We start from the raw sequence: 26857 nt of genomic DNA on the forward strand, positions 1-26857 counted from the left end.
TTTGAGTGGCGCAGTCTACTGCCCGACAAATTTGTAGCAGTTCTGAAGTGAGTGCTGTGAAGTATTTCCTTCAGTTTAGAAATAGAGTTGAACTCACGAGGGCTTAAGTCAGGCGAGTGTAGTAGGTGGTATAGCACTTAGCAGCCCCATCAGTCAAACATCTCAGTAACAGCTTGCACTGTACGTGCTTGAGCATTGTCCTGCAAAATGATGATCAGATCCTGTAGAAAGTGTCATCACTTCTGTCTCTAAGCTGGTCATAGGTTGTGCTCCAAAAATGAACAGCATAGAGACAGAAGTGATGACACTTTCTGCAGGACCTGACCATCATTTTGCAGGACAATGATCAAGCATGTACAGTGCAAGCTGTTACTGATTTGTTTGACTGATGGGGCCGCTAAGTGCTATACCAATTAATGCACCCCCCCCCCCCCCCCACCCACCCACACACACACACCCACCCACCCACACACACACACACACACACACACACACACACACACACACACATACACATACACACACACACACACACACACCACGAACCATGGACCTTGCTGTTGGTGGGGAGACTTGTGTGCCTCAGCAATAGATAGCCGTACTGTAGGTGCAACCACAACGGAGGGGTATCTGTTGAGAGGCCAGACAAACGTGTGGTTCCTGAAGAGGGGCAGCAGCCTTTTCAGTAGTTGCAGGGGCAACAGTCTGGATGATTGACTGATCTGGCCTTGTAACACTAACCAATACGGCCTTGCTGTGCTGGTACTGCGAACGGCTGAAAGCAAGGGGAAACTACAGCTGTAATTTTTCCCGAGGGCATGCAGCTTTACCGTATGGTTACATGATGATGGCGTCCTCTTCGGCAAAAAATTCTGGAGGTAAAATAGTACACCATTCGGATCTCCGGGCAGGGACTGCTCCGGAGGACGTTGTTATCAGGAGAAAGAAAACTGGCATTCTATGGATCGGAGCATGGAATGTCAGATCCCTTAATCGGGTAGGTAGGTTAGAAAATTTTAAAAGGGAAATGGATAGGTTAAAGTTAGATATAGTGAGAATTAGTGAATTTCGGTGGCAGGAGGAACAAGACTTCTGGTCAGGTGAATACCGGGTTATAAATACAAAATCAAATAGGGGTAATGGAGGAGTAGCTGAATAGGAAAACAGGAATGTGGTTAAGCTACTGCAAACAGCATAGTGAATGCATTATTGTGGCAAAGATAGACACGAAGGCCACGCCTACCACAGTAGTACAAGTTTATATGCCAACTAGCTCGGCAGATGATGAAGAGATTGATGAAATGTATGATGAGATAAAAGAAATTATTCAGATAGTGAAGGGAGATGAAAATTTAATAGTCATGGGTGATTGGCGATCGATAGTAGGAAAAAGGAAGAGAAGGAAATGTAGTAGGTGAATATGAAATGGAGGTAAGGAATGAAAGAGGACCCCGCCTGGTAGAATTAATCATTCCTAACACTTGGTTCAAGAATAATAAAAGAAAGTTGCACACATGGAAGAAGCCTGAAGATACTGGAAGGTCTCAGATAGATTATATGACAGTAAGACAGAGATTCAGGAACCAGGTTTTAAATTGTAAGACATTTCCAGGGGCAGATGTGAACTCTGATCACAATCTATTGATTATGAACTGTAGATTAAAAGTGAACAAACTGCAAAAAGGTGGGAATTTGAGGACATGGGACGATGGGACCTGGATAAAAACTGAAAGAGCCAGAGGTTGTAGAGAGATTCAGAGAGAGCATTAGGGAATGATTGACAAGAATGGGGGAAAGAAATACAGTAGAAGAAGAATGAGTAGCTTTGAGAGACGAAATAGTGACGGTGGCAGAGGATCAAGTGGGTAAAACGACAAGGGCTAATAGAAATCCTTGGGTAACAGAAGAGATATTGAATTTAATTGATGAATGGAGAGATAGATTCTGCCTACAGGAAAATTAATGAGACCTTTGAAGAAAAAAGAACCACTTGCTTGAATATCAAGCAACCCAGTTATAAGCAAAGAAGGGAAAGCAGAAAGGTGGAAGGAGTATATCATACAAGGGCGATGTTCTTGAGGACAATATTATAGAAATGGAAGAGATGAAGATGAAATAGTAGATACGATACTGCATGAAGAGTTTGACAGAACACTGAAAGACCTAAGTCGAAACAAGGCTCCGGGAGTAGACAACATTCCATTAGAACTACTGACAGCCTTGGGAGAGCTACGCCTAACAAAACTCTACCATCTAGTGAGCAAGATGTGTGTGACAGGCGAAATACCCTCAGACTTCAAGAAGAATATAATAATTCCAATCCCAAAGAAAGCAGGTGTTAACAGATGTGAAAATTACTGACCTATCAGTTTAATAAGCCATGGCTACAAAATACTAACATGTATTCTTTACAGACGGATGGAAAAACTGGTAGAAGCCGACCCCGGGGACGATCAGTTTGGATTCTGTAGAAATGTTGGAACTCGTGAGGCAATACTGACCCTATGACTTATCTTAGAAAATAGATTAAGGAAAGGCAAACCTACATTTATAGCATTTGTAGACTTAGAGAAAGCTTTTGACAATACTGACTGGTATACTATCTTTCAAATTCTGAAGGTGGCAGGGGTAAAATACAGGGAGCAAAAAGCTATTCTCAATTTCTACAGTAACCAGATAGCAGTTATAAGAGTCAAGGGGCATGAAAGGGAAGTAGTGGTTGGGAAGTGAGTGAGACAGGGTTGTAGCCTATCCCTGATGTTATTCAATCTTTATATTGAGCAAGCAGCAAAGGAAACAAAATAAAAATTCAGAATAAGAATTAAAATCAATGAAGAAGAAATAAAAACTCTGAGGTTCGCCGATGAGATTGTAATTGTGTCACAGACAGCAAAGGACCTGGAAGAGCAGCTGAATGGAATGGACAGTGTCTTGAAAGGGGGATACAAGATGAACATCAACAAAAGTAAAATGAGGATAATGGAATGTAGTCGAATTAAATCAGGTGCTGCGGGGGGATTAGATTAGGAAATGAGACACTTAAAGTAGTAAATTAGTTTTGTTATTTGTGGAGCAAAATAACTGATGACGGTCGAAGTAGAGAGGATATAAAATGTAGACTGGCAATGGCAAGGAAAAGCGTTTCTGAAGCAGAGAAATTTGTTAACATTGATTATAGATTTAACTGACAGAAAGTTGTCTGTGTAAGTATTTGTATGGAGTGTAGTCATGTATGGAATTGAAACGTGGATGATAAATAGTTTAGACAAGAAGATTCAGAAGGATGTAGGTTGCAGTGGGTACTGGGAGATGAAGAACCTTACACAGGATAGAGTAGCATGGAGAACTGCATCAAACCAGTCTCTGGACTGAAGACCACAACAACAATATATACAGGATAAAACTGTTACCGAAAATTCAAAATTACATGACCTAATTACTTCAAATTTTTACATGTTGCTGTAATAAATGTATTGACAAATATATATAGTGAAACACTGTTAGCAATAATCTCTTCAAATTTTAAATGATACTCTATTAAACATTCAGATGAATATAGACTACTTATTTTTTAAACAACAATGTACAACTTTTCAGTTACAACTGACTGAGAGAAAGAAAATGCTCTGGTGCAAAAAGTGTAATTTTGCTTTCTTTGCGGCACGCAGTTTTAACTGCAACAGTGTGACATTTAAACCATTAGAAAAATTGTTTCTCCCATATACATTTTTCCTGATTATGTATTTTTAAACATAAAAGATAAAATATTAACCCTACAACTGGGAAAAAAATGAATCGCAGTGCACACCAAATAATTGTACAGGGCAAGAAGGTGTTTCAAACTGCAGCATAGTCTAAATGACAAGTGTTGTAGTGGTGGAGCTAAAGGTCTGGCAAACGCAATTGCTTGCTAAAGGTCTCATGGAATTGGCTGAATGCGTGGTGTGCCTTCCTCGCAAACCTCACCCCCTCTACTTCCTTCGTAGCTGTCAATCCTGAAGTAATTCTGAACAGACTGCTGTTGCAGTATTTTTGTTTGTCCATGATATGAGACATGTCAGGCTTACACAGTTTTAAATAAAATGTGCCATTTTTTTAAATAGTGATGTCCTCTGTTCTTATGCTAATCAATGTTTAAGTTTAGCAACAGTATTTTCTCCGACACATGCGTGTTTACTTCACAGTGTTGTGTAAGGTGATTTAAAAATCTTGCTACGTAGTAATCTATAGAATGGCAGTATGCCAAAATATCAGATACACCTCCAGATATCGCAGATACACCTCCAAAAGGTGATGGAATAATGTTTAAATTTTTTGGCAAGAATTTAAGAAAGAAATTGTTCACCTGAAAATGACTCAGTGGTCAGAATTACAACCACGGTGATTGAAAATAAAAACTTTGTCCCTCACACGAACTGCGTTTGCATACTATTACAAGTTTCACAGTTGAATAGGGAACATAACACCACAAAAATATCTATGGTATGTACTTTTCATAAAAAGCATTTACAATGTCACAGACATACAACATATATGTTTTTACACACAACTTTTACTTCTCAACCATGGTAATGATGAAAAAGACATTGAAAAATTGTACATGAGACACAGGTCTTAGATATCATTAGGATTCAACAAAACAATCTAGTTGATCATACTTCCAGATAAACTGTTCAGCTGGTTTTTTAATAGGAGTTCTGACTTCTAAAATATTCTTTCAGCTGGCACAAAATAACCATAGTAATTTTTTATTTTTTTATTTTTTTTTTTTTTTTTTTGTTAACAGGGATATATTCAGATATCTACTTCCATCATTCTGAAAATTAATAAAGTATCTGCAGTATGATGTATGAGGACCTCCCCCTTATGTCTCTGGCACCCATCATTCTGAAAATTAATAAAGGATCTGCAGTATGATGTATAAGGACCTCCTCCTTATGTCTCTGGCACTCAATGAGTGCAACTGAAGTTGCTGTACATTGATTGTTACACTGCTGGACTTTACAGTCAAAGGCAATCCCTAATGATGTTGCAATTTGGAAATTTGTGTTAAGTTCCTATGAGATAAAACTCGTAAGGTCATCGGTCCCTAGGCTTACACACTACTTAATCTAACTTAAACTAACTTCCGCTAACGACACCACACACACCCATGCCCAAGGGAGGACTCAAACCTCCGACGGGGGTAGCCGCACAAACCGTGGCAAGGTGCCTTAGACTGCACGGCTACCCCACGCGGCAATGATTTGCACTTTTAGAAGAATGCTGACCATGTTCTGACGGCAAAAATGATACGTCACCTTGAGAAATCTGTTCCTCTCTCACTATGGAATTCCGTAGGGCCGTGAGATTTCAAAAGTAGCTATCTGGTTTTTTGTGGATTCTGAACCATCACTTCTTTAGTGTGGGGCTAGTAATGACACGAGTACCATCTGTTTTATATTTTACACTAAAGCAAAATTACTTGGACCTACTGAAAAAGATTATGCTGCAACTTTTCAGCAGGGTCACAAGGACTGTTGTGAAGACTAAAGACAATGTGCTGTGCTTTAATCACTGGAATTACTGTGGATATGGATATGTGACTCTTCAATGACATTTCAGATGTCAGTGATTCAGAAAGTGACAACACAGAAAGCGCATGTGGCACTATATCCCACTCTGAAGCATTCAACAATGCTGGGGCATCCAGGAAACAAGCTAAAGTAGCAGCGGCTCACTCTATTTCTTCATGTAATCAGGTAAGCATTGCAAAGGTGCTATTCCAATGTGTTTCCATTTCTGGGATCAATCAAAGACATTCTTTCTCTAACTGCTGCTGTCAAGTCTCCAGTTTCTGGTTTGCCAGATAATCTATTAGAAAAAAGCCAACAATACTATGGCACTTTTTGTATTTCGTGAACAACAGATACAGCATGCTTTACCAAGAGCTGGGCGGTATGGGCAAAACACAGTAAATGCTGAATGCCTGTGATGTTACTGACAGAAGCTTTTATGTTTCTAGCACTGTCATTATTATATTTGTCATCTTACCATTTTTTACAGATTGCATTCATTTAGAGTTGCTACAAGTGCTGGGAGGATGTATGAGCCTCCACAAAAACACAGTTTTCAATGACAGACTTTGTTAGGTCCACGTATCTTCTACAGAACGCCAAGTCACAGCTGAATATGATTCAGTGCTTGAAGATATGTCTCTTTGTCTGTGATTAATGATACATATTGAGCAGCAGATAGCGTGCCCTTGACATCATTTACACTGCACTTGCATGCTTCTTCCATCATCTGACAGAGCCTTTTCCTAGTTAGAATACTCTACTGTGGATCGAACATCTTCGCTAACTTTTTCAAACTGATATTATCTACTACTGATGAAGGCTGATAATCTTTATACTCACTAACCTAACAATCATATTGTCAAATTCGATCTGTCTGGGAGCAGTGCCTACAACAGGCGATGGCAAAATGAGTAAAGAGCATATTTTTCAATAATATTCTTTCTGAAATTTATTTTAAAAAACTAAAAATGCTCATTATGCCATATTCATAAGCTAGCTATCTATTATAACAGATGGAATAAATACATCAACAATGTACAGTATCTGCCTATTTGTACATAACGTTTGGCAATGGTGCCTCTCGTTGATTTTCTTTGCCTTTCATTTAATATTTTATTATTTTATAACTGCTGTCAGGCAAAAATCAAACAATGGAAAATCCAGGATGCAATGTAAAAACATTATGAAAAGGGAAGTTGCCACTTGCCATATAGCAGAGATGCTGTGTCACAGATAGGCACAACAAAAAGACTGTCACAAATAAAACTTTCGGCCAGTAAGGCCTTCGTCAAAACAGCCGTGTGTGCGAGTTGAGTTTGTTTGTGTGTGTGTGTGTGTGTGTGTGTGTGTGTGTGTGTGTGTGTTTTCTATTGTTGATGAAGGCCTTACTGGCCGAAAGCTTTATATTTGTGACAGTCTTTTTGTTGTACCTATCAGCGACTCAGCATTTCCGCTGTATAGTGCGTGGCAACTTTACATAATATTGTTACAACTGCTGTTGCGTTTGTGTTTTGACTATGTAATACCTTATCACATATTGTGCACTTCATTATTTTTTCATGAAATTAGGCAAAGTAGTCCAAAGTCCATTAATTTTATACACCTGACATCTGTCATCTGAAGAAAATACACTCAAATGATGAGGAGCAAAGGCTAAACTGAATCAAATAATTAGATTCCTCAGTATGAAAATATGCTTTCTTATTAAATGGGGCTACTTTTAGTGCCACGAGTGAGAAAACAGTCATGTTAGCTCAGCTGGTCTTAATTTACATTAATTTCTTTGGGCTCAGGATTTATCCTCAGTAACTATTCCTTTCTTCACTCTCTTCTAGTTTTAGAAGATTTTATTTTCTAGCCAATCTATTTTTCCCCGATCCCACCTCTACCACATACAAAGCACTTAGCTTTCCACTCATACTAGTGCAAAATATTTTGTTAGTAACCTTCATCTTGAGCATTACCTTATCTTCCACCTTTAATCTCTCAGGTAATCAAATCTCATCCAATGCAGTCCCCAAGAATCAGTCTTTTCTTTTAATCTTGTCTGGTATGTTTCCCCTGCCCCAGGTTCTGGAAGACTTTTCTGAACCCTCCCCATTTCCTCAAAACTCACAAGTCATTGTCCTTCACAACTCTTTCTTCACTTTCAACCCTTCTCCCAGGAGGAACCATTGTTCCGAAAGCTAGCAAATTTCTACACCTTTATATGCATGTTCTCCTGCCGTCACAAGGTGGGTAGATTTTTTATCTATCCAATTACATTACATTATGAAATTTTCATGAGAGGTAATAGTCTTAACAGAATGTGAAATACAATGCAACTGGAATGGCAACTTCAATTTTCCATAAAATGCATGCTAATATTGTGTGTACCATAAATACTTTGTAAACTGCTACATTAAAATGAGTACTACCACATAATGCAAATAAAGGCTCAGCACTGGAAACATAACATACAAGCTGAATCAAAAGCAGGATTTAATGTTATTTCCTCCAACGAAATTTTCAAATTGTGAGCAAAGAAATAGCTTGTTGTATTGTTAGCACTTACACAATATCGAGTCATACGTCACCTGAGTGTCTGAGGAGAGCCCAATAATTGATACAGCTCAGCGACATATGAGGAAATTCTGATCGTGTCTGGAAACTAGTACTGTTTGCCCAGCCCAATCTGTACCTACTGCTTTCCCATTTCTCTTTGCAGCTATTACACTCTTTACTGCTTCCCTTTTGATTGGTCATCCTTTCCCATCACCATCCACATAATTCAAGGATTTGAGTTTCAATTTTTTGTTGGTCTAGCTGTGTTATACTGCTCCTAATATCTGTATTCATACATCAAGTAATGTAGAATTAATCCCCAACTGATCAGTGTGAGTACATTAGCACTACTCAAAATTCTTTGTTAGTAAACTTTACAGAAGTAGCTTTCAGTGGCTGCTTCTGCCTGTTAACATATAACATGACTTGTTCTACACAATGGGATTTATGCAACACAATATGTCAATGAACGAATAAGATTAGGCCTAATCTGAATTCCATAATGACCGCCTTTTTGAGCACCAGCAATCTGCATGCATTCCATGTTTATTTTGAATGCTGCGTGCAGCAAACATGTCACATGCTCATAACTGTATATGTTCATATTCTTATATAATGCAATGGATTAGATTAATTCTCTTCCATGAAGTTGTTATCTTTTACACCACACTGTAAAGTCATGCCAACTTTAAAGGGGATAGAAGATGCAGTTTAATTTAATGTTTTTTTTTTCTCTCTGAAATCAGTGGATATGATTCAAAGGTCTACTCATTGGGCAGAGATGCTTGCTGAAGTACCTCCCATTCAAACATTGCTAAAATTGTGATCTTAACAGTCTCTGTTCAGAGTTTGTGTCTACTAGTTGCACAGCTTCCAACATTAGGAATCACATTCTAATTTTGTTGTTATTCAGCTCCCAGGCTGAGAGGGAATTACCTGGTGTGACGATAAGTCATTACATCTCAGAATGGTAAATCAAATATAATTCAATTGAATGCACTGTCCTCCTATTGTTTCTGGACTGAAATTAGGAAAGTTTATAGTTTTCTCCAATGAATTTTACTTTTGATACAAAATGGATTTTTGGAAGCATAAGAGTAAGTTACAATGACAGGATAAAACATACGAAGAACCATGAGCACTAAAAACAATTGCAACAAAATTATGGAAAATGATTAATTAAACAAGTTTCTACAATCATGTGTGGCATATGCACTGAAAATGGTTTTCAAAGTTGGAAGCACCTGAATGCTAACTGGCTGCCAGAGTGTGCTTTAGGTGAGAAGTAGTAATGTTCGTTAATCTGGCTAAAATAACAAATAAAAACTAGGTTTCTTAAAAAGTACACACAAAAAGAACAAAAGATGATGAGTTGCCTTTGTAGACACTTTCTTTATATGTTCAAGATGTTTTTGAATTTGACATTTCACTACAGATGTAAGAAACCACTCACCTTATGCAATGTTGGTTTAAGAAATGGTCCAGCACTCTGCACAATCCATTGCAGCGTTCTCAATGCTGCAGTACATGTGCCACGATTGGCAGTTTCATCATATAGCTTTGTACGTGACCAAGAAGACTCTGATGATGGAGTGGAACTTTCTTGAGCTAACTTCAACTGTTTACGTTGCTGTTTAGTTAGATGACGACCTCTGGCCTTTGCTGCCTGTAATATCGTGGAAAATATTTTTGAGCCATACAGAATAATGTATCATAAACATACATAATGGTTTCAGTATACCACCTAGTAAACTCTGATTTTCTTTACATTTAATAGATGAAAGAATCAATACTAATCAGATTATACACCAACCAAAAATACACTACAAAAATTACAGTATAACTTATGTTTTATCATAAAAATAAGTGCGAATGCACGCTCACGCGTGCACACACACACACACAGGGATAATACACAAGCCCAAACAAAATTTTACTGAATTATTTGTGTATGCAAAACTGGCAACTAAATGCTTACAAAGGATTTAAGATATCCCCTATAAGATAATTTATGCAACTTATTTACATAATAAGTGAAGGATGTACCGAAAGAGTTACTGCAGTATGACTTATTTTCACATCGCCCAACAGTAAGCCAATGAGCTCATCAGGTGAAGATATTTCTACACAACTTCCAGCCTTTGCTACTTTCAACCACAGTGTGAAAGTGTTGTACGCTTCTTTCCGCAACTGCCTGCAAAAACAGTAGTTTCTTGTTGTAGGGTATGTTCAAAGTTTCAGAAACAACAAGTTTACAACTAACATGCAAAATTTACAGGGCTAATAAGAAATATAAATAGAACACATTGCAATTTAAAATGTTCAAAAATTTCTGTCTCATTAACCTTCTTTCATTTTTTTGTTTGCTTCTTTGAAGTATTAAACAAAAAAGATTTACAATTTTATCTCTTCAGATATCTGAGCTACTTCTCCATCCCCTTACATATTCACAGAGTACTTGAAGAAATGTTTCAGCAGTCAGGTGAAATTCCTGTGTGTCAAATAATACCTATTTAACAATGTCAATATATCAACATTAATTTACAGAATGAGATTTTCACATTAATTTACTTTTTTTTCTGTAGTATTTAATGTGAAAGAATTGCTTTATTTAACGAAATTAACGGCAACTTACGAAAAAAAAAACGAGACCAGTTTACGTTTCCTGAGCGAAGATGACCTTTCTGCTGCAGACAATCAAATTTCCAAGGTTACTACAAAACAAACAAACAAGCCACACAAACTGCTTGCATCTTCATGTAAGCCATTTCATTCTGTATTGTTTCAGTCTATGGCTCTTTACTGTACTATGAAGTACACAAGATGGAAAACATCATTTCAAACCTATATATGTGTACCATATATAGGTTTATACTGATATTGCACTTTCATAATATGTTCTGTGACATTACCATTGCTATATCTCAATTGATATGAGAACAAATACAACTGCTGTAAGATGAGACAACACATGGTTAGACATCTCTGGGCTAAAAAATGAGTTTTACAGTGGCTTGTTTTCGAGTGTGCACCAGTGGGGCAGTCATTAATGAGGAGTCTTCTTGTGTGATTTAGGTCTGAGAAACCCAAATAATGTACTCAAGTTTACAATCATGTGTCAAAAGAAAAGTGAACATTTATTCGCACATAGGCAGTGTCATCCAAGATTGAAGAATTTATAAAGTTTATATTTCATTTGAATCTCACGGCATTATTTTATTACTTTGTTTCAACAATAACTTTCAACAAATAATATAATAAACTCACAGTGGCATAACAATCTGTTGTGCTTAACGAATTTTACTCAACCAATCACTATATAATATTAATGCCAAAACAATTTATCATCGACATGGAGAAAGGTAATTACCAACAAGGTGAGACAGTGCAGCACGATCCTTGTAACTTGGAAGCAACTGAATTTCATACACCCACACAATCATGTGTAGCACTAGGTTTCACCCAGATGGTGGCAGTAAAGCTTCAGGGCATGGACTCAATGAGACACTGAAAGTGGTGGGGAGACACACACAATTTGTGGTGACTGCTTTAACTAAAATCGGGCAGATGGGCACATACTTTGCAGTAATGTAACTTGAAGGGGGGGGAGGGGGGGGGGAGAAAGTGGGTATGAAAGCAGCTTCAAGAAACTTCCTAGCAGATTAAAACTGTGTACCAGGCCAAGACTCAAACCCAGAAGGCAATGTTTTGGGTTCACTTCCCAGTCTGGGACACAGTTTCAGTCCTCTACGAAGCTTCAGAACAGCATACACTTCAAATGATCCTCAAACTATCCTGGCACAATTTAGAGGTTATGGTGTGACACACTGCCTTGAAGTTGCTGTGAATGGGTGTGTTAGTTGTGCTAGAGAAAGACACCTATCAGTTGTACCAAAAGAATATAAAGTAATATCCCCTCTCCAGAAAATACAAAACCTATTGCCAATCACTGACTTGACTGTGAGTGGCATGCCAGTGGCAGGTATGATAGGCATGAAGGCCTTGTATGGGAGAGGCAGAGTGTGGAGAGAACTCAGTGTACTATATCTACCCACAACCAACAAGTTTCATTTTATATGCTATTTTCCAAAGAAACTGAAACAGAGCCTGTGCAACATTCTTCATCTACGGGAATCCTGCTGTGTCTTTTGTCGGGGGATACAAGTGCAAAAGGAGTTGGGGTCTGTTAATCATTGGCAGATCTAATGCATGCAGAATACCTCTTATGGAAATGGCAGCAAGGGATACGCAGGGTCATCTTGTGCACTCTGTGGAGAAGACTCATTCTACTTGTTGAAGGGAAGTGCCACTGTGGGATAAGGATGCAACCAGCTGCAGATTGTGGCACACGTTGTGTGGTGTAACATGGGTTTCTTTGGAATAACATGGTCCACTTTTGTCCTCTTTAGCTGATGAAAGATGTCCATGAAAACTGAAAATATGGTTTACGTAGTTGGTAAATGTGTAACTTTCCACTGTGCACACCCTCGTTTGATGCACGTGCAGACAGATGCAGAAGGAACTTGTCGTAGCATATTGGCAAAGCACGATGGCAAATGCGTGTCTCGACCTGCTGTGGAGGTCCGCTTATGCTTGGTGACACAGCTTGGCAGTGCTGTGGAAATCGAGCAGAAAAGTGGTGCTGGCAGGAATGAAAACAATGGAACAGCTGAAGAATTCCGATGAGCACTGTCATTCACTCTCTAATGTCAAAGCATTACACACACGTTACAACCTATTGTGAGCTACAATTGCAACTGTTAAAGTAAATGTACCGTGAAAATGTTGCAAACCTGATTTCATCATTTCAGTAGCTTAAATAGGCAACAGCTCTCTTTCAGCACTGCCCCAATTGCAAAGGAGAAGTCACATGGTACGATTTAGTGGCACTGCATAGCAGGTTGACTACAGCATTAACTTCAAGAACAAAGACTTAACATTATTTGGAAGGTAAAATTGACACACATGCAACTAGATAACAGATCATAGGAGGAGTAACCCATCTTCAGCAATTCACCTTAGTAATACTCTATTCTGGCAACCATGACACAGGGTGAAAATTAGTGGTGCAAAAAGAAAAAAGCATTTGCAATTTGGCAAGAATTTTGATGACAACAGAAGAAGATATGATGTTGCCCAGAAAAACCCAAGTCAATAATCGAGAATATATAAGCAGGCACACACAGTGTTGTTGCCCGAAGTGATTTGACTGATGAAGAAGAAATAAGTTTATTTTGTGCTAAATCTGAAGAAGTATTAAATATTTTTAAAAAGTTAGGCAATGGATGCTAGTTGACCATAGCAACGGGTTCAACGACAAAAGATATTCACATGCTTAAGTAACCCTTGCTACAAGAGTGCAGAAGAATCTTACTGATGACATGGAAGAATTCCATGTGGTGATTTCGAGACTAAAGCCACAGCAGTGACATCGAACAGCATCCCTCCAGCAGCTGGCTAGCACGACTACAGCACAGCATTGCTTTGCGGTGCAGTGGCCAGTCAGCTGGCTACACAATGGCTATGCAGTGGCTCATCGGTATGTCACTGCAGTCACACATGACAAATCCGCAGTAAAGTGTTGTAAAAATACGTTTCACTGGTTTTGTGCCCTGGTGTCAAAACAGACCAACATTATTTACATGCTATTAAGTGAATATGTTGTTGCCTATACTGTATGTTGGTTACTAGCCAAACATGGAAGGCAATTTATCAGAAATATTAAGAAAGTTAGAAGAGTTATCTAATAGTATTACACAACCCAAGCAGAGGAGGTAACTACAAAAGCAGACAAAATTTCTAATATGGAAGAGATCTCATTAAAGTTACCTAAGGAGTTAGTCAAGCAGATAGAAAGACAATGTGACTTATTCAGGAAGGTGGTTTAAGAACAGTTTTAAAAGTTAAACAATAAAATGTTACACATATAAGAACTGTCAAATTAGGAAGTATACATAATCATAACTCAGATATGCAAGGCCAATTAGGGGTGTTAAAGTACAGATTTTGGTTAAGTAATTGTGCCCCAAGTGCTTTCACCAGTTTTGAGGAGCATCTACAAGAGTTAGTTGAACAAAAGTTAAAAGAGAAAGCTGAATCCACTAGTGCTACAACAAATTCTTTGGGCGATACTGTAAAACACCAGAAGGAAATTCATAAGTTGTTGGTTGATCAATTTGGGGGAGGGGACCAAACAGTGAGGTCATCGGTCCCCAGAAGTTGTGGCAAGCATTAGAAAATACCCAAAATAACCATTAACAATACCTGAATATCAGGTGAGCTAACAGAAGAACTGCATCTATGAAATGGCGTGAATTTATCAAAACAATTTCCAAAGTTCAAACCTGATGGGAAGGTATTTTCTAGGTTATTATCCAAGAAGTGGGAAGAATGCAGGAAAATAGATTTTGAACTTTGTTATTTGGCACGGGAAGTGGTAGAATGGGGAACAGCTCATTAAGATGATTTTAAATTGTGGAACGATTTTCAAGAAAAATTCAAGAGGAAATACTGGTTGTCCAGTACACAACAAAAGTTGGCATTAAGATTATTAGACCCAAAATATAACAACAGTTCTTGAGTAAGTTTTAACACGTATACTGAATGACATTTGAATCAATCTAAAAATTCAGATAATCCGATAATCCGATAGAGATATCACACCTTGTTAAAGTATTGGTTTGCAGATTACCACACTATGTAAGAAAGGAAATTTGATGTAGAGGATGGCCGACAGTAAGTGATGACCTTTGTAGAAGGCTTAGACAACTTAAATAAAGAGCACACTAAAGATATCCAAGAAGAACACCGAGGCACCAACAACATGAAATGTAAGCGTTTCCCAAACCAACCTGTAAAGAAAAGAGAAACTAACTTATGTCATGTTTATAACAGTGGCAACAATCAAAGTGCAGAAAATGTCAGAATTGATTTCATTTCATCAGATAACATACAGCTGCAAGTGCCTGTACCAAACACAGCCAACAATGATATGGATAATGAAATACCTATAAATGCACCCATCACAAATAATGCGGTGCTTAAAGGAAATTATCCTGTTATTATAACAGAACATGTGGAATGTCCTGGGACAGTGGCCAATCTCCAGGATGTGACAACACAATCACAAGCCCACTTACACTTTGTTTTCACGGTTTGGTGGTGCTGTGGAGGTCAAGGAGAAAAAGGGTGTTGGCATGAATGTAAAAGATGGAAGTGCTAAGGACCATGATGAGAACCATCATTCAGTGTTTGATATCGAAATGTTGAATATATGGTGTGTTGTGAGCTACAACTTATGAGAGCTCTGCATCACCTGCAGCTGCAGAAGTAAATGTACACTGGAATGTTGCTGAGTGTTATCACAAACATAGTTACGTCATTTTAGTAGCTTAAATAGATCAGAGGTCTTTTGCCACCTGGCCCAACTGAAAATGGAGAAGAAGTCACACAGCATGATTTAGTGGCACTGGACAGAATGTCGACTACAGCTCTCTCAAGACTTTTTACAAACAATGAGAAATAAAGATCTGTGTCCTACACTACCTATTACAGGTATATATGAAGGGCTTATTTCAATAGTGGTACAAGCCCATTTTTGTTCATTCTGAGATACAGAGTCCTAAAGTTAAATGAGTGCTGAAAAATCTGCAGTTGAGATACCCAGATATTATTCAACTTTAGGACTCTGTATCTCAGAACAAAAATGGACTTGTACCACTACTGAAATAAGCCCTTCATATGTCACATGGCTTCCCGGATGCAAAGGTAAGTTAACAAAACAAGAAACGTGCGTACCTATAAGAACTGCAAATTTTCAGTTTATGCAAACTTCGTTAATAGTGCTTAATGTTAATTTACAAAGATTATTTGGGATAGAATAGTTACTTAAGTAAAAATTTACTTTAGATTTTGATGTAGAACTGTTGTTTTGGAAATTTTACTATTTGTCAGCTAGTAGCACCTTCTGGCAATGGATCAACAAAATGTACTGGTAAAAAATATGTACTTAATTACAAATGCAAAACTGCTTAGCAAGGAAGGAGCTATGATTGATATGTAGATTGGTTATGATCAAATTTGTAGTAAAGCTTATCAATCTATTCTCTCAGGAGAGTAGCAGAAGAAAGATTTACACAATATTCTATGGAAATATAGATCAGTACATGCACACAAACTAGGAGTAATAGATGATTACATTTGACAATTTAAAATAAAAAATGAAAATCCATTCTTTTGTAAACCCTATCCATTACCTTTAAGCTTATGGCCTAAAGTACAAGAAAATAAATAAAATGACAGACAATCAAATTACTGAATATAGTTTAAGTGTCATCCATTGTTAGTTATTAAGAAAGCCACTGGCAGGGTGCACCTGGTCTTAGACATACACTACAATCGTGAGTGAGCACATACAATGTTATAAGGATCTCTACTCCATGTAATAGAAATGGATAAGAGATGAAAAATTAAATCATTTGTGTCTGGAGGATAAACAAGTAATTCACATGCAACATTCTCATGTTCACTTTGTATTGGTCATTACCACTAAAATAGGCAAGCAATACACAATTCAGAAAGCACATCTGATAGCTAATTTTACTCAATTTGTGCTGCTCTCACAAGAACTGAACATATATTTTTAGAATTAACCAAAAATTTTAATGCATGACATACAAAGGTGCCCATGATATCTACCTGTCATTTTCATACACATTTTCTTTGGATAAGACTCTTTTATTGCCATCACAATTTGATGAGACAAGAGTTGTCTGCTAATTACACTAGCTGCATATCTGTGAATAATTGTGGGTTTAGGTTACAGGGGGTTGGGGGTAGGGAATGAAGCAATAAGGCTTATGAATCATAACAAAAGTAAAATTCTTGCTTCACCATGAAATAAAAGCAGAACAACAGCCAAAATACAGCTACTTCATTTTCAAGTGCAAACATGTGAAATCAAAATCTGCTGCTGGATAACATTCCGTACTGTGCTGCTCCACTTCGCCTAATGTTGATAAAGCAGTTCCATATTTTGATTCCTTTTCTGTTTTCCGCTACAATCTTATAATAGAGGCATCATTTAAGAACAGATTTTTTTGAAATTTCACCCCTATGGATGAAATTATTTTGAATATATGTCACTATTAAGGAATTTTGAAGACACAATTATGAAAATTGGTATCTGGTTTTACACTGTTTGCAATGTGTTGCTTTACACATAAGCAATGGGCATAATGACATAAAAATTCGAATAAATATAAAGTTTCAGACCCTACAGTCAATGTGAGTGAAGCAGTGGGTGCTGAGCTAGTTATTAATAAATACAACATGAACTGCCATCATTTCTATTTATTAAAAATTCCAACAGTGTGGATTATCAACTGGAATACTGTCCTGGGAAGCCTGAAAATAAATTATTGTGTACCAACATTAAGAGCATTAAATAAATAAATTAAATTGTTGCTGGAAATGATTCCATCAAATGGTTTGTTTCGGATAACATCTGGAAAGATTTATGTCTGGGTTATTAAGGTCACCATCATCAGGAACAGTTTATGCACTGGTTGGGACCATTTTACACATAAGCCTCTCCATTTTCCTCAGTCTTCCCATCACAGTTCTACTAACACCTTTTCAAGAAAGGATGATTATTTCCACTCCTGTAAGGATACTTCCTTTACCATCTATCGGATTTCTCCCTTTGTTATTCTTGCCACTACCACTCTGTTTCTGCCAAGTTTCATGCCTGTAATCTTGCTGAAATCCCTATTCTTAATTGCCCAGGTTTCAGAAGCATTGGCGAAAACAAGTACATCGTAAAATCAATATTTTATTCCCTTTCTCTTGCATGAGATAACTTTATTCCACACCTTTCCCCTGACACTTCTCAGAAATTTGATTGTTTGTATGCCTCCCTCATCGACTTCCTCATTATTTCTTCACACCATACAGCGGAGATGCTGTCACAGATAGGCACAACAAAAAAGAGTGTCACAAATAAAGCTGTCATGTGTGTGTGTGTGTGTGTGTGTGTGTGTGTGTGTGCTGCTTATTTTTGACGAAGGCCTTACCAGTCAAAAGCTTCCTTTGTGACAGTCTTTTTGTTGTTCTTATTTGCAACTCAGCAGCTCCGCTACATGGTGAGTGGCAACTTTCCTTTTCATAATATAGTTACACATCATCCTGCATTTTCCACTGTTTCATTATTTCTTCCATTTGTTTTCACTACCGTAGCAAGGTATTTGAAGCTGTTAGCTTTTTGCAGTTGTTCCACTGCCACCTTAAGTCCTGTCATAATCTTCCTTGGTTTCTGGTCATGATCATTAACTTTATTTTACTTACATTAAATTTAATAACACATACAATCAAATCACTTCCACCCCTGCAAAACTGCTGCTGAACTTCACCTTCTTTACTCCCACACAACATGAAGTCAGCAGCAAAGGCCATTAAGTTACTATGCTCGCCAAATGTTTCTGCCACCATGTGCATTACACCACCTGTGACAACCACACCCTGTCACTATGGTCAGGGAAGAAGAAAAACAGAGAATTTTAACTATTCTGTAGCACTTGTATTTATGTGGAAATTTTTCTAAGGCATATTTAAACGATTAATGTCTATTATACTCACCCATAAGGCCTCTCAGTTCCATGTGGCCAGTGTTTGTCATACGATGTCCATTTCAGTGTTTGCAACACAAATTTACAGATGAGAGAACCATACTCCAACAAGTTCTGGCCACAGCTGAAATCAAATATACATTAAATAGTCCAGAGTTTCTTTTTTTATGGATAAAGAAGGAAGGGGAAGGCGGACAGAGAGAGAGGGGGGAGAGGAGTAGACAAGTGACAAACACGTATGACGACGAAGCTGAGGGTATAAAGCTAGAATTGAAATAAAAATCATAACATTAATTTTGTTTGCTTCTTTATTTTATTTTCTAGGAAAATAAGAAACAGTCTCATAGATTATTAGTAGGCAGGTATAACACTGTCTAATTCAGGTATTGTCAGGTGAAATGACATTGAAATAAAGCTGAAATTTAATACGTCTCTCTTACACTCTCGTAAATATTTTTAAAATCCATTGAGAAATTTCACACAAGCATAGCTAAAAAGAAGAAAATAATTATCTGAATAAAAATAAATTTTTAATATACCACATTTTAAATAGCCCCATAGAGATGCTTAAAACCATATAGATAGCCCTTAAATATATAATCATGGATTTTTAATAGCTATGAAAATTCTTATAAGATTTATAACAAAAACCAAAGGCCACACGGAATACACAGCTGATGGATGAGTAGTTCACCTAACTATTATCTATTGCGTGGCCCCCCACATTTTTTTGTTTTAAATCTTACAAATATTTTCATAACTATTTAAAAAATCACAAATTTTCAGAACTATCTGTTTAGTGTTACGCTTCTGTATGGGTTATAAGCAATTATTTAATACTCTTATAGTCCAGTTTAAGATTAAAACTTTATTTTTATTTACATAATTATTTCCAATGACTCATCCCTGACAGGAACAACATAGAAGCAACATTCTGCAAAGAAAACTCAAAATTACCTAAAGAAATATGGCAATCAGCCACTTCTTTGTGCAGCTTAATTTTATGCAAAGATGCATTTTGGGCTTATACCCTATCTTCTATTTGCGTAACATATTCAGGTCTTCAGGTCTTCATCTGCATAACATTTTTCCTAACTGCAATTTGAATGTCGCTGCTGCCTTGAGCAAGATTATAATTCCTTTAATACCACATTTTCCAAGTTGTCTATGTTTAATTAATAGTTAAGTGCACTTACTTTTGTTCTGTAATTCGTGACTCATTTTTCTCCTTTTGTATTGATAGCACGGACATTTTTATGTTCAAAAATACACTGATGCATCGTGGCATTCACCACGTGACACCCTAATGCATATGTTTATATAAGAAGTTAAAGCTAAGCTCAAATTAGAGTCTTCTTGCACCTTTTAAAACTACTACTGTAATGAGTTGCATAATGTCACTCCCCTCCCCTTTCAAGTACTGATATCACACATTTACACACTGTTAATACATCGGCACACTGGACTAACATTTCAGAATGAATAAAGCAAGAAATAAATGACTTATATGATATGCAGTTATTGAACTGTCATAGAAAGAACAAAAATTTATGTCTTTTTACTATTGATCCCCACCCCCTCCACCAAAGGACTTTACTTGATGTGCAGATTGTATAAGTGTTTACATAAATTTCTTTAAAATATTTTGCCGGCTAGTTTTGTTTGATCATTTAGGATGTCATTTGGCCACGTGCACTTGAGGGAATGCACTTCTATTTCTTCAAGTAGGTTCACATTCTTGGCAAGCTGCAGTACTTGTCGGGTATGTGCTACATCTGTAACTTAACAATTATCTTCCGCACCATTTAACGCAAAAGTGGAATTGCCTAAGTATTTTATCAGGAGGGAAAGTGAGACACTGTTGATAAGAATTTATCTGTCAAATGTTGTTATTTGCTTAAAAACTCCCACAGTTATTCAAAATTAACAATGATATGACTTCACTACTTTCTTCTTCATTTTATGACAAATGTATGGTAAATGTTAGTTACAATATTGTAATAAGTATTTCCAAATCTGAAGGAGTGAATGTAGTTTGATTGTTTTCTGTATAACAACAGCACTTCCTCAAAATGATTTATCACATTTTGAGTAGTCCAGTAAGAAACTTCACACATGACAATATTAAGTATCACTATTAAAATTGACAAGAAAGTAATTTTTTATCATTAATGCATAGCTTACCACATTATTAAAGCTCCCAGTAATTTAAACATAGCAATATGCATCTGAGGTATCAGACATCCCACAATTAGCTTATCTGCAGTAACATGTTTTGATATAGTGTTGCTATTAACACCAAAACCCCTCACAAAAAGGTTTACGAATAGTTGTGGCATCACTCTTTTAGCAACAGGAAGCTCACGTCTGAAACAACAAAAATACAATGCAGTAATCAGTAACCCACAGACTGTATCACTAAAGTCTTATTTGTTACTCTTAAAAATAGGTTGTTTTAGTGAATGTATAATCTTCATAAAAATGTGTAGAGGATAGCAAACAATTGTATTCCTTCTAGCATTATCAATCTGATTTCCTTTTTTTTTACCTGTGCCACTTACTTTTAACAAAACTCCATTTTACCTACACACGTACTGCAACAATTACTAAACTATAAACTGTGTGTTCTTTCTTTTTCTAACTTCTTTTCCAGTACATCACACAGCTCACTAATTACATAACAGCATATAGTATGTTATCAGTTATCTACATAGTTTATTTTTGTAACTGTATTTTTTTCCCAGTTCCCTCAAACTTTTAAGTGGAAATACACAGATTTTCAACTCTCCCGGTTGATTTCTATTAACATCCTATATGTAGCTGATACTTGTAATTCGAAAGAACAGACACCGTACACATATAATTACGGTGATCACAAGCCAAGGATCATTCCTGCGTGAATGCACACATTCGAACTCGTGGGAACAGGCCTTGCCACAAGCATTGAGGTTAATGGGCAGGGAGTACTACTCTCGTAGTGTGTGGTCTAAGTTGAGAATGTGGATCTGCTGGGGGGCATGCTGGGATAAGTCCATACAGCCATGTTAATTCATGTGTTCTTGGTGGCAGAGGGGTTAGAGTGCCTGCCTAGTAAGCGGGAGATCCCGGGTTCGAATCCAGGTCAGGCACAAATTTTAAATTCTCCTCATTAATTTCTATCAACTTCCCATACACAGGTGATGTTCGTAATTCATTGTAATTTCATACTATAGTTAGTTTCTCTTAACCTCAAAATTCTCCATTCCACAACCACTCACTCTTGCTCACAACTGTTCCATTGTTTTTTTTGAAATATCTCACCAATTCCCATTTAGTCAGCTCTTCCATCCATTCTGCCGAGTTTTCTTTCTTCCAACTCAATTTGAACGCTCCTCTCATTACATCAGTAGTCTACAAACCACAAAGTCATATGGCAGTTATCTCTGCTTTGAGACCACCAGTATTTCTTATGAAGTCCATTTTAAAATGTCTTTCCTTTGCATAAAATTTGATATCTGATAGGATCTTCAGAAATATCACAATCAAACTCACTGTTAAAGAAGAACTGAGCTCATCGTCAAGGATTCCAAAATCATGAGAAACTGAATCACAGCTTCCTCCCCATAAACCATAAAACTCCTGTATATATCTTTATGGCCCTTCCTAGTACTGACTATGATTACTTCTCATACTGGACCCTACTGCCTTTCGACCACCTCTTAAGAATACTGGCTGTAATTTGAAGAGCCTGTTTTGTGTGTATATATCACATGGCCTATTCACAACTGTTTATCAAAATTCACTGTTCAAAATGAGTTAAACCAAGCATTTACAAAACGCCACTTTTAACAAGCAACTGAACATGAAAGGTTTTAGTACTATCACACAAATGTCAATAAACTCTAGCTGGTGGAAGGAAAGTTTCCAAAAAAAAAAAAAAAAAACCACCACTCACAATTCTTTGTATAAAACAATACTGTAACTACACACTTACACTAACAATTCCTGAAGGAAACATGAGAGATTAATGAATCTCATTGCCAATCTTTGTATTCTGAGAAAAGGATCACTTTCTTCAAATACAGGTATGTGCAACTTCTCTGTGCCAGTTCTCTCACTGCTCTGAAATAACTGAAAGAAATTTCAGATTGTCAGTAAGTATTTACATTGATATCTATTGTTTTCTTTATTTCATACGGCATATACAATAAACATAAATCACACTTTATAAATACCATATCACCAAAAAAATAAAATAATAGCAAAGCACAGAAAGTTATTAAGTGAAACTACCGTTTTAAAATTAAATGAAATGATGGTATGGCATTTTTGGCCAGGAGATCCTTCAGGCACACACACACACACACACACACACACACACACACACACACAGGGCTACAATATACCAGTTAACTGCTCAGTCCTGGGGCTGCAGTCCAAATAGGGTGAGGGATTGTGTCTGATGGAGTGTATAAGTGAAGAAAGAAAGTGGTGGAGGAGGAGGGAGGATGTTTTAACTGGGAGAAAGAGGAAGCAAGGGACAGCAATGTGGTATCAATGAGCTCATCCTGGTGTAGCCAGAGGAAACTGTGTGTAGTATACAATGAAGTGGGGAGGGAGAAGGGGGCCAGGGAGAGGAAAGAGTAAGTGTGGATTAACACCTTCCACATTAAGCTCATGCACAATACGTTCTCACGAACACAGTGCTTTTGAAAGTGCCCATGCCATACACAGCTTTGTTTCCTGCAGCAAAATATATGCTGTGTGTTTCTTCCTTCAAACTGGCAGCACATGTAGTTTATGTACTTTCCAGCAGGGGACACTATGAGTCTGCAGCTTGAGTGTAGGCAACCCACAAGCTGTGTAATCGTGGTTGCCTAATCTCTGATTTGGGATTTGTTCACTTCGTGCCCATGTTGTGTTAGATCAAGGATGTTTTTGATGGCTCTTCCAGATCGGAGAAGGAAAACTCTGATGTGGGTTTTGATTAAGAACCTTCAGATATATTTTGTGAAAGTTTCAACAGTCAGGTAGCTAATACAGATTTATATTATTAAAAAACATCGTAACGAAATAATATGCATTTTTTTTTATAAATGCAAATATTGCCTCAAACTTTTTTTACCATTATTTTTGCTGTATTTACTTATTCATGGACACATGAAGATGAGGGTCCTAGTACAGCTGCCTGTCCTCATATATCACAAAACATGATTACTGATGTGAGCAACTGGTCCAGAGTTGGCAAACAGCCTGATTTACGTTTTCAACAGTGCTAGTGGTATAACTTGGCAACAGGATGAGAACTATACTGAATTTGAATGTTTCTCAGTATTTTTCAATAATGAGATGATAAAACAATAAAAGTTGAAACAAACAGGCATGCAGAACTACAAATTCATGAAATGAATAAGAAGTAGTCTATGAAGAGAAATTCTATGTGACATCTATGGTCAATGGTAAAGATATATGAAATACACTTCTTTTTCTCATTTTTTTTGGATATGTGTGTAGTGAAGTTGCCAAAAAAAGTGACTATTGGTCAAAGGATGGATTTCTAACTACTTCTTGGGGAAGCAGGCTAATGTATTGTTTATGTTGTACTTGAATGACAACACGAAATTCATACAGCTGGGTCAGCCAGGACATGATCCACAGCACAAAATTAGACCTTTCTTCAGTTCTTTTGTCACACATTGTACAAATAACTCCAGACCACACATGAATTTTACAACTGATCTTAGAGGCAGAATGATTTAGAGTTTGTTTGGGGGGGGGGGGGGGGGGGGGGATGGGAATCAAACTTCATTTATCGGAGATTCAACAACAAGTTATGCTTTCAGTTGTGAAATCTACAAGGATAAAGCAAAGACTGATGCATCCATTAATCACAGGGACTTGGAGGGCACAAGCCAAATCTCTTTGGAGGGGGGCCCTTGTCTCTTGGCAAATATAACATAATTCCCCTGTCAAAAAAGGAAGATTTGGTGTTGCACGTTCAGCTCGAGATCAAACAGCTCCTCAGAGAAATGGCAGAAAGAAAGGCCCGACTACTCTGGCATTCATTAATAAGGCAGACTAAACACCTTTCTTCCTGTTTTATGCACCAGCTATTTCGAGATCACAATACAGAGGGGGAATACTCAAGCATCTTTTGCATGGGTTCCACCATGTTGAGGTACTGAGCTTCTGTGTGCAAGTGACAACAGTTTAGAGTTGCTAAATCAAAGCAAGGTTGAATGAACAGCTGATTTTGTTGAAAATTACATGGATACGTTGGTTCCAGTAATCATACTTGAGACCACACGTGAATCACTGCGAACTGAATTAGAATGCATATCCCTTTATGAATTTTAGTAGTTCCTTTTATTTAAGTATTTTATTGTTCGGTTTCTCACTGTTATTCTAGACTATGTTCTGTCTTAAATACTAGTCTTAACTAGTCTTAAATAAAAATAATTACGCAAATTACATTTTTTTCAATAAATCCAAAATAATTTAGCACAGATTCATGTATTTATACTAAAAATATGCATTATGAAAAATCTCACATGAGACTGGGGTGAGGGGGTCGAGCCAAATCTCACGACATCTCACCAAGAGGGGGGAGAGGGGGTCGAAAAAATGCCAGTTAGCCTCACATGATTAATGGACACCTCATAAGTGGGAGGCTGTGTAAAGATTATTCTGGCATAGCCCACTGTTTTTACATGGACAGGTTCTACATAGGACCATTTGTGTTGGACTATCTGCACCAGGATAAAACCTTGAGTGTAGGCACTGCAATGAAAAACAGGAAAGGTCTACCTAATGAAATGAAAACTGTGCAGCTTAGGAAGGTGGAAAAGATGTTTTCAAGGAAGGAAGGTTTAGCTGCAGTAGAATGGAAGTCGACCATGAGCATGTACTGTCTTTCAACCAGACATCGAACAAATTCAACTGTAACTAGTACCACAAACAAAGGACAAGTACACAAACATAAACCAGATGTTGTAATACACAATAAGGAGAGTAAAACTGGAGTAGTCAGGGCTGTCCAGCTATCAAGTTATTATCCTTTCAAAATTGGGTTGTTTTGAAATCGAGTATATGCAAACACAATTAGTTTGTTTTTGTATTTACCCAGACATGTCTTGGCACCCGCATGTCATCTTCTGTGTGTCAAATTTTTATTTCTGTAAAGTACAATATAAAATTTATAATAATTTCACTGTTGTAGGCCTAAGAATTGCAATATGTGCAATTTGCTTTCTTTTGTTTAGACCTCACCTTAAAATTACATATCAACAGCATTATTATACACCAGTTTTTGTGCTCTTTTTCGTCATTTTTTGACAGCATGTGATCTGCAAACTAGCCATGAAGAAAATTTATGTGTATTTATCAAGAATGGTTTCATGGGTAAAGGTTATGTGCATTTCTGTACTTACATTTCTTTGTCCTGTTGTGTGTCTGGTTGGTGTCTCGATCAATGGCTATTCAGTGCACTGTTTCCATACAGTTTTTCACACAATTTTCGCTCACAAGTTCACTTCACATGTACTTACACAAAATGTGGCTAAATGTGATTTGAGCAGACAATTCTGACTACATTCTCAGTGAGAAGTGTTATGTTACTTCATTACTTCCACTACTCACTTGCTCATCATTGGCCTTGTGATGTTGTGGCACTAATTTTGAATGTTTCATCAGAACTGGTGTCATGTGGCTGCTGGGAGAGGGCTGAATGTATGTAGTATGTAGTGTGTGTGTGTGTGTGTGTGTGTGTGTGTGTGTGTGTGTGTGTGTGTGTGTATGGAATAAGAGAGAGAGAGAGTGGGGGGGGGGGGGGGGGGAGTGATTGAGAGAGAGAGAGAGAGAGAGAGAGAGAGAGAGAGAGAGAGAGAGAGAGAGAGAGAGAGAGAGAGCACTGGAAAGTGGGGTCAGGAGGGAACTGAGAAAATATGTTTATTTATTTATTTTTTTTAGGCTGTTTGAGTGTTATGTATTATGTGAGTAGGTGCCTTTGTATAGTTCACTGAGTGTTCCAAGCAGTGTTTTGTTGCAATGTGTTGTATTTTCATTACAGACTCTCTTTCCTTGTATTATTGCTATTATTGCTTTTTGTTTGTGGTAGTTCTCCTCTATTGTGAGTTTTTGATAGAGACTATT

The 26857-nt window shown here is 37.3% G+C and overlaps 1 protein-coding gene across 1 annotated transcript in view; it reads right to left on the reverse strand.

The window, feature by feature from the left end:
* The window catches only part of LOC124594164, a 118408-nt gene that overhangs the window by 12179 nt on the left and 79372 nt on the right, over nucleotides 1-26857 (reverse strand). Inside the window, exons 7-11 of the mRNA XM_047132519.1 lie at nucleotides 22701-22837; nucleotides 20912-21094; nucleotides 18738-18851; nucleotides 10149-10296; nucleotides 9556-9768 (exon numbers count right to left, since the gene is read on the reverse strand). Coding sequence (XP_046988475.1) covers nucleotides 9556-9768; nucleotides 10149-10296; nucleotides 18738-18851; nucleotides 20912-21094; nucleotides 22701-22837 — 795 coding nt within the window. The remainder of the gene's footprint in view (nucleotides 1-9555; nucleotides 9769-10148; nucleotides 10297-18737; nucleotides 18852-20911; nucleotides 21095-22700; nucleotides 22838-26857) is intronic.

Source organism: Schistocerca americana, chromosome 2, assembly GCF_021461395.2.
Source record: "Schistocerca americana isolate TAMUIC-IGC-003095 chromosome 2, iqSchAmer2.1, whole genome shotgun sequence".
Classification (NCBI taxonomy): domain Eukaryota; kingdom Metazoa; phylum Arthropoda; class Insecta; order Orthoptera; family Acrididae; genus Schistocerca; species Schistocerca americana.